Genomic DNA, 13,541 nt, shown 5'->3' with positions numbered 1-13,541 from the left:
CCTGTCCCTGTCAGCCCAGAGCCCCAACGTGGGGTTTGATCTCATGAACTGTGAGATTATGATGGGAGCCAAAATCAAGAGTCTGATGCTTAAGCAACTGAGCTTAACCAAGTGGGCCCCTAAAATCTTTCTGAACGTAGTAAAAATATATTCTAAATGTAACAAAAATGTCTATTTTTTTTATTATGTAATAGACAATGGAAGATTATTTAGGTGTAAAAGAAGGAAATCTGCCATTTTGACAACGTGGGTTGATCTTGTAGACATCATGCTAGGTAAAAGGAGTGAGACAAAGACAAATATTATATGATCTCACTTACATGTGGAATCTAAAAAAAAAAAAAAAAGAAGTTCTAGATGCAGAGAACAGAGTGGTGGTTGCCAGGGGTAGGGGTGGGGGAAATGGGTGAAGGGGTCCAAAGGTGCAAACTTCCAGTCATGAGATAAGTAAGCTCTAAGGCACGGAACTCACAGCACGGTGACTATAATTAACAACACCGTCTTGTGCGTTTGAAAGTTGATAAGAGAGCAGATCTTAAAAATTCTCATCACACACACACACAAAGGGTAGCTATGTGTGAAGTGAGGTCTGAATTGTGGGTATCGTTTCCCAATAAATACATGTGTCAAATTGTTATGTTGTACGCCTTCAGTGAATACAATGTTATATGCCAATACAACCGGAAGAAAAAAAAGAACAAAAACATTCCTCTACATGGCTGTAATCCAGAAAATGGACAACGATCCCCCCCCCCCATGGCATTTTACAGGCAGCTCCTATCAAGTTTCTCTAATTAGCCCCCAAATGTGCTCTTGGCACGTTTGAACTGGAATCCAGCCAAGGGTCGCGTATTACATTTGGGTTGTCTCTTTAGTGTCCTCTAGTGTAGAATATCCCCCACTATGCCACTTTTTGCTCAGCTATTGACTTTTTGAAGAACTACACCAGTTGTGGTGGAATGTCGTAGAATGTTGTCAGATGGTTTGTTAAGATTATTTCCTTGTGGTGTCAGTTAATCTGTTCTGTCAGCTGTATTTCCTGTAACCTGGAAATTAGGTCCAGAGGCATGATGAGATTCAGGTTCAATGCTCTTGATAAGAATCCTTGATGATATCAACTTCGCATAATCCCATCGGGAGACCCACGTGGCCAGTTGCGACATTAAGCGTAATCACGTTCCTTGAGGGCAAGAAAATGGCTAGACTTCTTTTATATTTCTCCACAGTGTCTAAAAAAAAAAAAGGCTGGGCATCCAGTAATGTGTAGTAGATACAGCCGATTCTGGTCATTGGCAATAGTTACTCTATAAAGTCACCGTGAACGCTGGATCGCGGAATACCGAACCATTGCTTCTAGGGGATCTGCAGAGTTAGACTCCTGTGAGCCTCTGGTTACATTTTTGCCAACAGATCGCTACAGAACCTTGTTTTGTCCTTGTGTGTTTCTGTTTAAAGACGTCTTGTGTACTGTGGTTTTTGATTCGTTAACACGGAGCTCATGGCAGACCGCACCGTAACTCGTTCCTGAATGAAGCTTGTTCTAACACTTGTATTTGCTCCATGGGGCACATCACAGCCTTTTTGCACTTGGAAGAGGTAGCCAGCCCTTCAGTCTTACTCTTGGGGACCATCTGACACAGCAAAATCACCAACAGAAAGCACAGAAATGCCAAAACTGTAGCACTCAATGGACGGTGGAAAGGAAGGCACTCGCTTGCAGTACGAGAGCCAAACCAAGGAGGCCGCCTTCTTCAACCTCAGCTAGGGATGTGCGTGTTGCAAAACACAAAGTTTTGGAGCACCTTGGAATGTCCACGAGTGACCGCTTAAGAGCCACGGGTATTGATTTTAGAGATACAAATTTTAGTGACTGGATGCATGCAAAATGTGGGATAAACAGGATCAACAGGACCCACTAACTATTCTGGATGAAGACAATTAGCTGTGTGACCTTGGATTAGTTGCACGACCCTTCTGAGCTTCATTTTCCTAACCTGTCCCTTCACTGGGTGGTCTTGGAGCTTTTCCCAGCCCTGGGATCCTGGGGACTGGGTGGGAATCGAGTTTCTCTCGGTTTGGCTTTCTGGGGATAGAGGGACCCCATCACCTTTCTTTCTGTGCAGGTTTGTGGATTTCCATGCAGCCGCCTCCACCTGCTCCCCCTCCCGGGCCTCCCTGCTCACCGGTCGGCTCGGCCTTCGCAACGGAGTCACGCACAACTTTGCGGTCACTTCCGTGGGGGGTCTTCCGCTCAATGAGACCACCTTGGCTGAGGTGCTGCGGCAAGCTGGCTATGTCACTGGGATGATAGGTAACCCTGGAGCTCCGCAGCCGCGACCCCCACCTGCCATAGCACTTACGGGGTGCCCGCTTTGTGTTTGGGTAGCCCCAACGTGCCACCACCCTCTTCTGTTCACGTCTGCTTTTTGTTGATTTCCTGCTGTCAGTGTTAGGAAGGCTCTCAGCTATAAGTAACTGAAGAGACCTAACAGGGAAGCAGAACCATCAATGGAGTGGTTTTCCTCCCATTGTAACAAGCTTAGAGGCGAGTGATTGCTTTCATTGGCTGGGCGGCTCAAGGAAACCGTTTCTGTTTTTTCTGCTCTTTTTGTCCTCCCGCTTGTTGCCTCTTGGTTGCAACAGAGCTGCTCAGAACCATTCACCATAATTTGGCCTCAAGGAAGGAGAAACAGACGGGAGGAGGTGCCTGCCTCCCGTGGCCTCCTGTATTCACTTCTGAGAGAGCAAATCTGTTCTCAGACACTCCCCCTCCCTCCGGGCAGAAACGCACTTAAATCTTCTCGGTGGATTTCTATGGCCACACCTTGCCGCAGGGAAGGCTGGGAAAACTGGGGTTAGGATTACAGTGATCGACTTGGATTTGGGCACGGGTCTCCGATCCCCTGAACAAAACCGAAGTTCTGTTAGCAGGACAAGTGGGGGCATGGGTGTAAGGTAGGCAAACAGCGGCATCTGCCACGCCGTCCAGTGGCTTCCTTTCTTCTTAAATTTCTGGAGGCACCTCTTACTCAACATGTGCTACGCGCCGGGTAGTGAGCTAAGTTTTTCTTTGCATCAGGGTAGGGAGATCCCTTGTGAGATGATAATTTCCCCCAGGATGTATGTTAGAAGGTTGACTTTCAGACGGGCGGAGAGACCTGTTCAGCGTCGCCCACCCTGTGGCGGGAGGATCTGGACAGGTGTCTCTGCCCAGCCTCGCCCCGATGCTTTGCTCCACCGCTGGCCTTCCCTCCAGAGGCCGAGGCAACGCAGCAGTCCCAACAGCACCCTTAGGCTGCCTGTGCTTGTTGTTCTGACTTTCCAAGAGCCGGGTCCACTGGGATTCCTGCCTCCCTTCTTACACGACGTGGCAAGGGAGGGTTTCCAACAAACAGGATGGCGGCGAGGGTCCCTGTGGGGGTGTTCTGGGTGCCTGGAGCGCCCGTGTTAACCTGTAGGAGGCTCCGGTTTCTGGTGTCGGCCCCACCTTCTCCTCTGGATCGAGGAGCCCCACATACTTTTACAGAAGGTCAGACTGGAGCGTGGCATTCATTCATTGTCCCAGGCGGGCGAGCCCCAGGGGGAGGCGCTACAAACTAAGATCTCTCCTTTTCCATCCCTTCCTGCCCGTACCCCGGAGGTATAATTACCCTGAAGCTCCCACGAGGGGCTGAGTATCCTTATTGGCCCCATCACACGCATCCCTGTTGTGGTCACGGCCTGGGAGGGTTTGGCCCCTGGGACTCGGCTGGGCTGTACCTGAGCTGGGTTTGCTGTGGCTTGCCCTTCCCTCTTCATGCCCTTGAACTCCCAGTGAGCCACTGATTGCACATTAACTCTCCCTTCCCCATCCGGTCTACCTTTTGCATCTTAGAGGCTGGATATTGGCCACGTTGTGTTGTGACTATGAGTTCCCTGTAAGCATGCTTGTGGGAAAAACAAAACACCCACCGAAGCGATCTCAAGACCGTGGGCACCACCCACACTTTGCTTCTAACCTTGGTTTAGGGTCTTGTATACATTCCACTAGGTCCTCCTTTTAACCCCTTCCTCATATCTTATATTTCTTCTTTTGACATTTTTTAAAGTTGTATTTATTTATTTTGAGAGAGAGAGGGAGAGAGGGAGAGTACCAAGCAGGCTCCTCATTGTGAGCCCAATGCGGGGCTTGAACCCACGAACCACAAGATCATGACCTGAACTGAAGTCGGACTCTTAACCGACGGAGCCGCCACCCAGGGGCCCCTTGTTTTATATCTCTGTGTAATACAGTTTTACCTATTTAGTAGAATTTTAATGATCTTAGAAATAGCTTAAACGTTTTACTTATTTATTTTTTAATTTTTCTTAGTGCTTATTTTTGAGGGAGAGAGAGAGAGAGACAGAGCATGAGCAGGGGAAGGGCAGAAAGAGAGAGGGAGACACAGAATGTGAAGCAGGCTCCAGGCTCTGAGCTGTCAGCACAGAGCCCGATGCGGGGCTCGAACTCACAAACGGCGAGATCATGACGGGAGCCGAAGTCGGATGCTTGACCGACTGAGCCACCTTATTTTATAAGGTGCCCCTTATTTTATAGTTCTGTGTAATACATTTTATCTATTTATTAGAATTTTAATAATCTTAGAAACAGCTTAAACATTTTAATGTAATTTTGGATTTCCACGTGATGCTTAATCCAAGCCTTCCACATGAGTGCTTAACCCATTTCCCCTCTATCTTATGTTACATTTTTTTTTTTCAAACCCACAGAGCAGTTGCAAAAAGGGAATAATAGACACCCCGTACCCTTTACCTAGATTCCCTGGTTATTACCTTTTGCTACGTGCATTTGTCTCTAAAAGGGAGTTTGGTAGTATTTCATCGAGGCCTTGCAAAGTAACTTGCTTCAGCCACAGTCCTGCGGTTGCCCGTTTCTTTCTTTCCCTTGGGCATCATTCAGTGCTGCCGCTGTTAAGATCCGTGTACCGCGTTCTCTGCCCCTTGCCTCGTGGCTGGTTTCCCTGGGATCCCTGCTTCTCAAAGCGGAATCAGCAGGTCAGAAAGCTCAAACGTGGTCAGAGTTTTTGCCGCACATCACCCGGTCACTCTCCGCAAAGAAACGCATTTACAGAGCGAGGCGCAGCCGTGAATTTTAACTTCCTCCTTTGCTGTCCAGGTGAGGGTCTCTACACTGGGGCAGCAGCAGGCCGGGGTGGGGGGTGGGGAGGTGGTCCCTGTGCAGGCTCCGTGGGCTGCTGATCTTGGTCAGAGAGCATGATGAAACCAGAAGGGAACCAGGCATCTCCAGGTCTATCTGGAGCGCGCACCTGTCCTCCGAGCTGCGGCAGGGGCCCCAGCGCAGGAGGGCAGAGCAGGTGCAGTGGGCTACATGGGGTCGCTGTGGGCACTGAATGCTCTTAGAGGAGCAGGAGCTCAGCCTGCTGGCTTCTCTGGGCCCTTGGGAAAGGCTTGTCTTCCTTTTCACTCTGTGCTTTCCTGGGTAGAACCTGACTCATCCTGGCTCCCTCTCAGTCCCAGAGAGCGAGGCTTGGCTTTCACCCAGCATTTACAGCCTCTCTTGGCTCGTCCTCAGGAAAGGACAGCACTGATGGGGAACTGAGTATGTGATCAGCTCCCCAAAGGCGCTGGGAGCCCCCATGGGGATTCGTCTGAAAGTCTCTCTCTTGCTTTCCTACAGGCAAATGGCATCTCGGGCACCATGGATCTTACCACCCCAACTTCCGCGGTAAGAATTCTTTGGGGAATTTGTTACCTGGGAAACAGGAAGTAAAGATCTTGGTGTAACAGGATTCCATTAACATTTAAGCCATCCTGCGCCTGGGGTACACCTCTCCCGAGTTAGGACATCTTTATTCACAGGGTCACTTAGGTGCATTTGGGGGACCCAGGGCTCCCCTTGGTGTCATGCCCTTCTCGCGTGGCATCTTTCCTGGACACCCCCCTCTTTGGTGCCTGTTTGCCCTTTCTGGCCTTCCCATCGTGAGCCCATCCGTGGCCACGTCTCAGGGAACATTTGGCCCCGTGAGGTCCAGACATGTCCAGTGTCATAGCAAGTACAAATTGTCCCGAGGGTTCACAGAAGCAGATCATCCACCCAAACGGGAGATGCTCTCTCTTGCCTTCTTCCTGCAGCCGTTCACCGCCTCAGATTTCCGACGCTCGGGGCCTTGGAGAATAGGCCAAGATCGAGCTGCCTGAGCCAACGATCTGAAAGTCAGTGTGCTGACGGATAAGCTCTCTGAATGTCCAATTCACCGAATTTTCGATGGCTTTCCAAAGTTGTGGTTTTTGCCTCTGCTCTCCCCATGACCTGCCTCTTCCATTTCATATGAGAGTCCTCCTCGGACTTTCTCTTCAAGGCGGTTGATCATTACGTCAACTTCCATGGCTTCTCCCCTGTCGCTACTTGGCATGCGCTTCTCTGCTACCCTGCTATTGGAGAAACAAATGGATGGCTTTCTCCTTGAACACGGTTCTCTATTTTGTAGACTTCTCCCCTCCTCCGTCCCAATGTCTCCCTCTATTTCCATGCAGTGTTCTCTCCTAGACATGGGGGAACATGTGTGTCTGAAGATCTTTGCGTTTGGAGAATGGCTTTCAGAGAACCAGCCTGCAACCAGCCTTCAGCCTCGGGCTCCCGCTGGGAGAGCACCCTCTCCAACTCCCTCCGCCTCTCCGGTGCTCCTTCCTCCCCCTCTCTTCCCTTGTGCCCCATTTTCCAATTGGGCTGCCGTGGCATCTTCTACATGTGCTTTTTAAGAACGGCAGGTGAAGGAAGTGTGGACCTGGCTTTTCCACTGACTAAAAATTAGTGCAGAACTTACTTTTCCCACTTGGTCTTTCTTCCTCCTTGACAAGTGAGGAGGTTGACCCAGATCGGGGTGTCGACACCTTGAGTGCGTATTTCTGGAGTTCCTGTGATGAGGGATACTGAGAGTGGATCTTGCTCAGCAGGAAGTGGTGCCATCTTGGATGCGTGGCGTCTGCCATTGGGACTGAGAAACGAGAGTACCTGCCATATACTTGTGTCCCTGGACCAGATAGTCTGGAAAGGCCTGCCGACTTGGGCATTCTGAGGTGCCTTGTTTCCCATCTCCAGGTTTACTCATATCGCCTCCTGCTTCTTGTATCTCTTCCCTGGTACCCTGTCCTCGTTCTCCATTCCCCGCATCCCAACCTCTTACAGTTTCATCTATATATCTTGCTTCCCCTTCAGTCTCTTGAGGGCAGTCTCTTTTCTTCCTTGAAGTACCATGCATGTTCTTGATTTTCATCAAATGCTTACGGAGTGTGTCCATAACTGCACCGGGATGGTAGGTGTTCAGTAATTCTCTCCACTTCCTCCCACTCTGGGTTAACTCTAATCCCAAGATGTTTTGCAAATCTAGTCTCGCAGCCAGAACCCAGCAAAGAGTTTTCGTTGCATACTACAAAGGGATATTAATCAAATCCTCTTTTAATTATATACTCCACAGCACTGCAGTATTAAATCATGGAAAATTAAATTTTTGTCCTGGGTGTAAGAATGCAGGCTCACAGCACAGAAGCCAAGTGGGGGTGCTCACCGATTGCTTCTCTTCCAGGTTTTGATTACTACTTTGGAATCCCATACAGCCACGACATGGGCTGCACCGATACCCCGGGCTACAACCACCCTCCTTGTCCAGCGTGTCCACGGGGGGACGGGGACGGACCGTCAAGGTAATCCCATCCGAGGAACAGAGAGTGGGCTCCAGAGCAAGGTGAAGTCCTAAGGGTGTAGTCCCCCAGGAGGGGGCGGGGAAGGGAAGCCTTAGCTGGCTCATGAATAACACGGTAGTTAACATAATAATGGCCGTTTATTGAGAAATTGTCACGGGCTCTGGAAGCCATGGGACCACTGCGTGCGGTGGGTATTTATCCTGACCTTGCAAGTAAGGAAACCAGTGAAGGTACAGGGAAGGACCCGCTTGCCCAGGTCACCCCGGAGCTGTAAGAGGTAGAGACACGGGTTCCCCGTCTGGGTCCCTCTGAGTCTAGAGCCTACTCGCTGCACGAAGGGTGGTCGCTGGCCCAGCAGCGTGGCAGTCATCCGGGTGCCTGTTAGAACAGCAGACTTTCAGACGCCCACCCCTCCATCCCAGGCCTCCCTTTTCGCAAGACGCCAGGTGGCTTCGTGTGCACGTCGCAGGGGGAGAAGTGAAGTGTGATACGTCTCGTCGCTGCCCTCCTTACCAGCTGCGGCTTGGGGGGCACATCTGTGGTCACACTTGGTATGACATGTCAGCCAGGCCCCTTTAAATCCATGTTAAATCGAATAGAAAAGAAAAGGGGGGGTGGCTTAGCGGGAGACGGGGGGAAGGGAGATATTTTAGCTGATGGTGGAGTTGCCACAAGGTCATAAAAACCTAAAACACGTGACACCAACGATGGGGTTAGCATGAGGATGCCCAGTAGAGTCCTAACCTTTTCCTCTTTTTCACAGACTGTGGCCCTTGACGATTCTTGACCCCAGTCTCACCTTGTCCCCCAAGCTTTTGTAAGGGGGGGGCGGGGTTTGCATCAAAGTGTGATGAGGGATTTTCGTCTCTTTCCGATGCTTATCTGCACCATGAGGACAGAGTTCCTCCCGGAGATGGCTCTCAGCACCCTTTCTCTCTCCACGTTTCTCGGCTTCTCTCCTGGTCCCGTGGAGGCCAGGGCAGAGGGCCTCGGTGTTTATGGAGTTGCTAGTATGCCGTACAACGTGCAAAGTGCTAACCATTTGTTGTCTTGTTTGACCCTTTCAGAGGGCAGGGGCGCGCTGCAGGTGAGGAGTCGGGCTCTGAGAGCTTAGGTGGGGGCGCCTGGGGCTTAGTCAACTAAACTCCCGACTCTTGATTTCGGCTCAGGTCATGATCTCCCAGTTCATGAGTTTGAGCCCCTCGTCTGGCTCTGCACTGACAGGGCGGAGCCTGCTTGGGATTTTCTGTCTCTCCCTCTCTCTCTGCCCCTCCCCTGCTCCCTCTCTGTCTCTTTCTCAAAAAATAAATAAATAAATAAATCAACTTAAAAAAAAAAAAAAAAGAATCGACAGGCGCCTGGGTGGCTCAGTTAGTTCAGCATCTGACTTCGGCTCAGGTCGTGATCTCATGGTTCGTGAGTTGGGGCCCCACGTCGGGCTCCGTGCTGACGGCTCAGAGCCGGGAGCCTGCTTCGTATTCTGCGTCTCCCTCTCTCTCTGCCCCTCCCCTGCTTGCACCTGTGTCTCTCTATCTCTCTCAAAAATAAATAAACAGGGGCGCCTGGGTGGCGCAGTCGGTTAAGCGTCCGACTTCAGCCAGGTCACAATCTCGCGGTCCGTGAGTTCGAGCCCCGCGTCAGGCTCTGGGCTGATGGCTCAGAGCCTGGAGCCTGTTTCTGATTCTGTGTCTCCCTCTCTCTCTGCCCCTCCCCTGTTCATGCTCTGTCTCTCTCTGTCCCAAAAATAAATAAACGTTGCAAAAAAAAAATTAAAAATAAATAAATAAATAAATAAACATTAAAAAAAAAAATCTTGCTTTAAAATTAAAAAAAGCTTAGGTGATTTGCCACGGTCACGGCCAGGGTCCTAATTCAGCCACATGTGTTAGGACATTCGCATGCGAGGTTCATCTCCATCTATAAGACCAAGGGCTGAGGGGTTTTTTGTTTTTGTTTTTTTTTTTCAGGAGATAAAACTGTTTTGACTCCCACTTTTGCCAATGGCTAAAGCTTCTCCCAATTCTCCTAACATGGTTTGAAACTTTTAAGTTGTCCCTGGCCATCTGTGTTTTTGTTAGATGTCATGTCACACAGAGTCCCGATGGCCGACCTAGGAAAGCACCAAGCATTAGCACCCCATAGATGGAAGGCATCATTTAGGGAGGTCAGTGGAGAAAGCCAGGGATGGGGACTATTCATTGGCTATGGGACTCTGCTTGAGTAATTTAGTTTGTTTGGACCTCAGTTTCTCTCCCGACAAAATGAGAGGAACGATTTCTGTAGCTCACGGAAGCCTTTGTGAGCTTTGCGGAGTGGCCAGGCCTGTCTGAGGAGCACAAACGTTGTTGGCAGAGAAGAGAAGGTGTTTTATTGGTTTTACCCTTGGAGGAAATGGCAGACTGGACAAATCATCTGGGGCCAGGTTATTAAGTGTTTTGTCTTTACGTGTGTTGCCGCATAAAAGCATTTTGTTCTACACCACGGCTGTTTCAATCGCGGAAATGAATGCTGTCTGGGGTTCCCGCGCAGGACCCATGAGAGGGACTGTTACACGGACGTGGCCCTTCCTCTGTACGAAAACCTCAACATCGTGAAGCAGCCGGTGAACCTGAGCAGTCTCGCGCAGAAATATGCGGAGAAAGCTACCCAGTTCATCCAACACGCGAGGTAAGGAGTCCCCTGGTCCCCACGTGCTGTCCCCTGGCCTCAGCATTCCCCCCAGCCGTGGTGGCGTTCCCCTGCCCCCCAAAGATGGATACATGCGTGTCCCCTGGACACGAAGCTGGAGAAGAGCCTCCCCTGGAGTCTCCAGGCCTGGGGTAGAAATTCCGCAGGGGTGTTCCCAGAGTTCCTAGGAACCCTCCCATCTCCCTGCTCAGATCACGCTCTGCTCTCCTCTCCTATAAGCTCTGGACGGGAGGGTCTGCCTCTATTCTGGGCGCTCAAGGCATTTGTTGATTCATTAATTGACCGGGTGTATTAGCTTCTTGTTGCTGCTGTAACAAATGTTCCACCACCTTATTGGCTAAAACAACAGCAGTTTATTCTCCTGTAGACCTGGAGGCTGGACACCCAAAATGAGTCTCATGGGGCTAAAATCAAAGGTATCAACACGGCTGTTTCCTTCTGGAGATTCCAGGGGAGAAGTGTTTCTTGTCTTTTCTGTCTTCCCCTTTTTTTTTTTTTTAAGTTTACTTATTTATTTTGAGAGAGAGAAAAAGAGCATGCGCACATGGGGGAGGGGCAGAGTGAGCGGGAAAGAGAGAATCCCAAGCGCTTACAGCGCAGAACCCAGAACCCAGTTCGGGGCTTGATCTCACAAACCGTGAGACTGTGACCCGAGCCGAAATCAAGAGTCGGAGGCTTAACCCACCGAGCCACCCAGGCACCCTGTCTCTTCTGTCTTCTGGTGGCTGCTGGCATCCCTTGGCTTCCGGCCACATGATTCTACTCTCCACTTCTATTGTCCCTTTGCCTTCTTGCCTTCTGCAGTCAAATCTCCCTCTGTCTCCCTCTTTTAAGGACACTTGTGATTATATTTAAGGTCTTCCATAATTATTGTGATTATATATAAGAATCTCCCTATCTCAAGATCCTTAATTCAGTGGCATCGCCACTCACAGTTTCCAGCGATGAGACCCTAGATACGTTTGGGGGCCGTTATTCAATATAATGCCCACGGGTTGCAAATTCCAGCATCTAGGGGGCCCTCCTCGCTAACCGGACAGAGGGAAGCAGACCGAGTGTAAGGCTTCAGGGAGTGGTGAGCCCTTGAAAGCCCAGGCCACACACAAGACACCTGGCCCTTGCGTGAAATCCCCTGATCCTTCAGTGTTAGAAATGACTCGTTAAAAATAACAAAGAGCAGAAACCGTGCCACGGCGTGCGCCCCGGCCCGGTGCAGATACACAGACGGTGGGGGGCAGGCACGTGCCCACACGGTCGCCCCCACCCCATCACTTCAGCCCTGCCCTGACCCTTCACAGCTGCCTTTTCTCTGGCCTCTCATGAGCCCCTGTGTGCGCGGCTCAACTTTCTCTCAAGACTGCAGACTCCTCCAGGGCAGTGGAACAGCTTCCAGCAGTTTCTCTCGTGTGCCCCACAGCCTTAACCTCAGAGGGCAAGAAATAACATGCCGGGTGCCTGTTTGCCTGTGCAGAATAAAAAACAGACTCCACCTGTGGAAAACAGATCACATCAGTCCTTGAACGTGCAAGGATGCCCCCAAGCCCTTGCTCAACCACAGATTTTTCTGGAGAGCAGGGCTACAGGCGGAGCAGAGGCAGCAATTTTTTCTTGATAATAAAACCTACTTACGGCCCAAATCTGGAGGGCAGCCTATTGGGGCTTCAGGGATTGCATCTTATAAGTTTTTCAGGCCTTCCTGAGAAACACTGGCTTTTTTTCAGATGGCTCATGTAAACGGGCAAAGCTCCTTCGCCCATCTGGAGGGTTGAACACGTCTCTGCTCCCTGGGGCTGCGAGATGGTTCAGCTCCCCGTGCCCTGTGACAGGTGGATGCTTCATGGCTGGGGGGGACAGTTCAGTCGTGCTTTTGGTGTCTGAGGAGGGGTAGCGGCCGGCTGGGGACTGCTGAATGCTCTCCAGGGGGCACGGGCCGCTCCTCCACCAATCAGCTCCAGAACAGAAAATTCCACAAACAATCTCCTTATCGTACGAAGGAGGTGAAGAGTTTTGCTGATTTATTAATCAGTTATTAAGTGAAAAGTCACATGAATCCCGTTGTCTTTTAACTTTACGGGAAACAATCCTGAGGCGTGCTGATTTCTTTAGGATCTGACTTGCCAATTCATCCATGACTTTTGGAGCATCAGCAAGAAAGGTCCCTAGATCTGTACTCCTCCTGTGTGACCCCTGCCCCCAGGGCCTGGGCCCCACTCTTCCCACCCGGACCTGTTTGTCAAAACCGCCAGGAGTCCCTAGGGTGGGATTTCCTGCTTCTGCTCGGCAGGAAGCCCACCTAGACTTCTTTGAAAGTTTTTACTTAGATCTTTAGTTGAATTTAAATTTGTTTATTTATTTATTTTGAGAGAGAGAGTGAGCGAGAGCAGGGGAGGGGCAGAGAGAGAGAGAGAGAGGGAGAGAGGGGGTCCCAAGCAGGCTCCACACTGTCAGCAGAGAGCGCGACGTGGGGCTCAAACTACTGAACCGCGAGATCACGCCCTGAGCCGAAATCAAGAGGCAGACGCTTAACCGGCTTCCCAGATCTTTAGTTGAATTTATTCCCTTGACCTGGCAGCATGCCCAAAGCTAACCCTTGATTTAGATGCTTTAGAGAGCAAGCAAAGCTCCCCATTAGCCAAAAAAAAAGAGAGAGCAGATGTCATGGGCTCCTGGGTCACGGAGTTGCCAGTCTCCCACACCTCCCAGCCTCTGGGACTGAGAATACAGGGCCCAGCAAGGGGGGCGGTGCTGGGCCTCGGTGTGAACCAAAGCTTAGGATATTTGAAATCAGGGCACGTGGCCAACGTGGCGGGGCCTTCATCACTCAGAACTGGTCCCAGAGATACACAGGTGACAAATAAGCACCTCCCCCACCCCAACCCCGCCTGCCTGGACTGGAGCCCAGGACCCCTGTCAAGGTCTCGGTCCCCTCCTGTACTTGTCTCGAGCCCACCCCACACCGCTCTCCCCCTGCTGGTCTGCCCCTCACCTGCCCCTCACCCAGCACCCACCTACACCAACCTGCCACCGGCCTCAGGGCTCCAAGCTCGTGCCCACCCCCCACCCCTTCTAGCCCCTCTCTCGTGTGCGAATGCTCCGATGAATACAGAGCGAGGGCAAGATGAGCTAGCGAATAGCTGGGCAGTGGGGCCTGG

The 13,541-nt window shown here is 50.9% G+C and overlaps 1 protein-coding gene across 2 annotated transcripts in view; it reads left to right on the top strand.

The window, feature by feature from the left end:
• Positions 1-13,541, top strand: part of ARSG (arylsulfatase G) — a 69,731-nt gene that overhangs the window by 21,064 nt on the left and 35,126 nt on the right. For both annotated transcript variants that reach the window (XM_047081524.1, XM_047081525.1), the window contains exons 2-5: positions 2,124-2,311; positions 5,678-5,725; positions 7,584-7,701; positions 10,231-10,368. In XM_047081524.1, the coding sequence (XP_046937480.1) occupies positions 2,124-2,311; positions 5,678-5,725; positions 7,584-7,701; positions 10,231-10,368 (492 nt within the window). The remainder of the gene's footprint in view (positions 1-2,123; positions 2,312-5,677; positions 5,726-7,583; positions 7,702-10,230; positions 10,369-13,541) is intronic.

The sequence above is a fragment of the Lynx rufus genome, unplaced genomic scaffold (assembly GCF_022079265.1).
Source record: "Lynx rufus isolate CCGP_SWC_20201006 ecotype Redwood Valley unplaced genomic scaffold, mLynRuf1.p SCAF_18, whole genome shotgun sequence".
NCBI classification, from domain to species: domain Eukaryota; kingdom Metazoa; phylum Chordata; class Mammalia; order Carnivora; family Felidae; genus Lynx; species Lynx rufus.
Note: the sequence above shows the minus strand (reverse complement) of the source record. Positions and strands in the feature narration are given on the sequence as shown.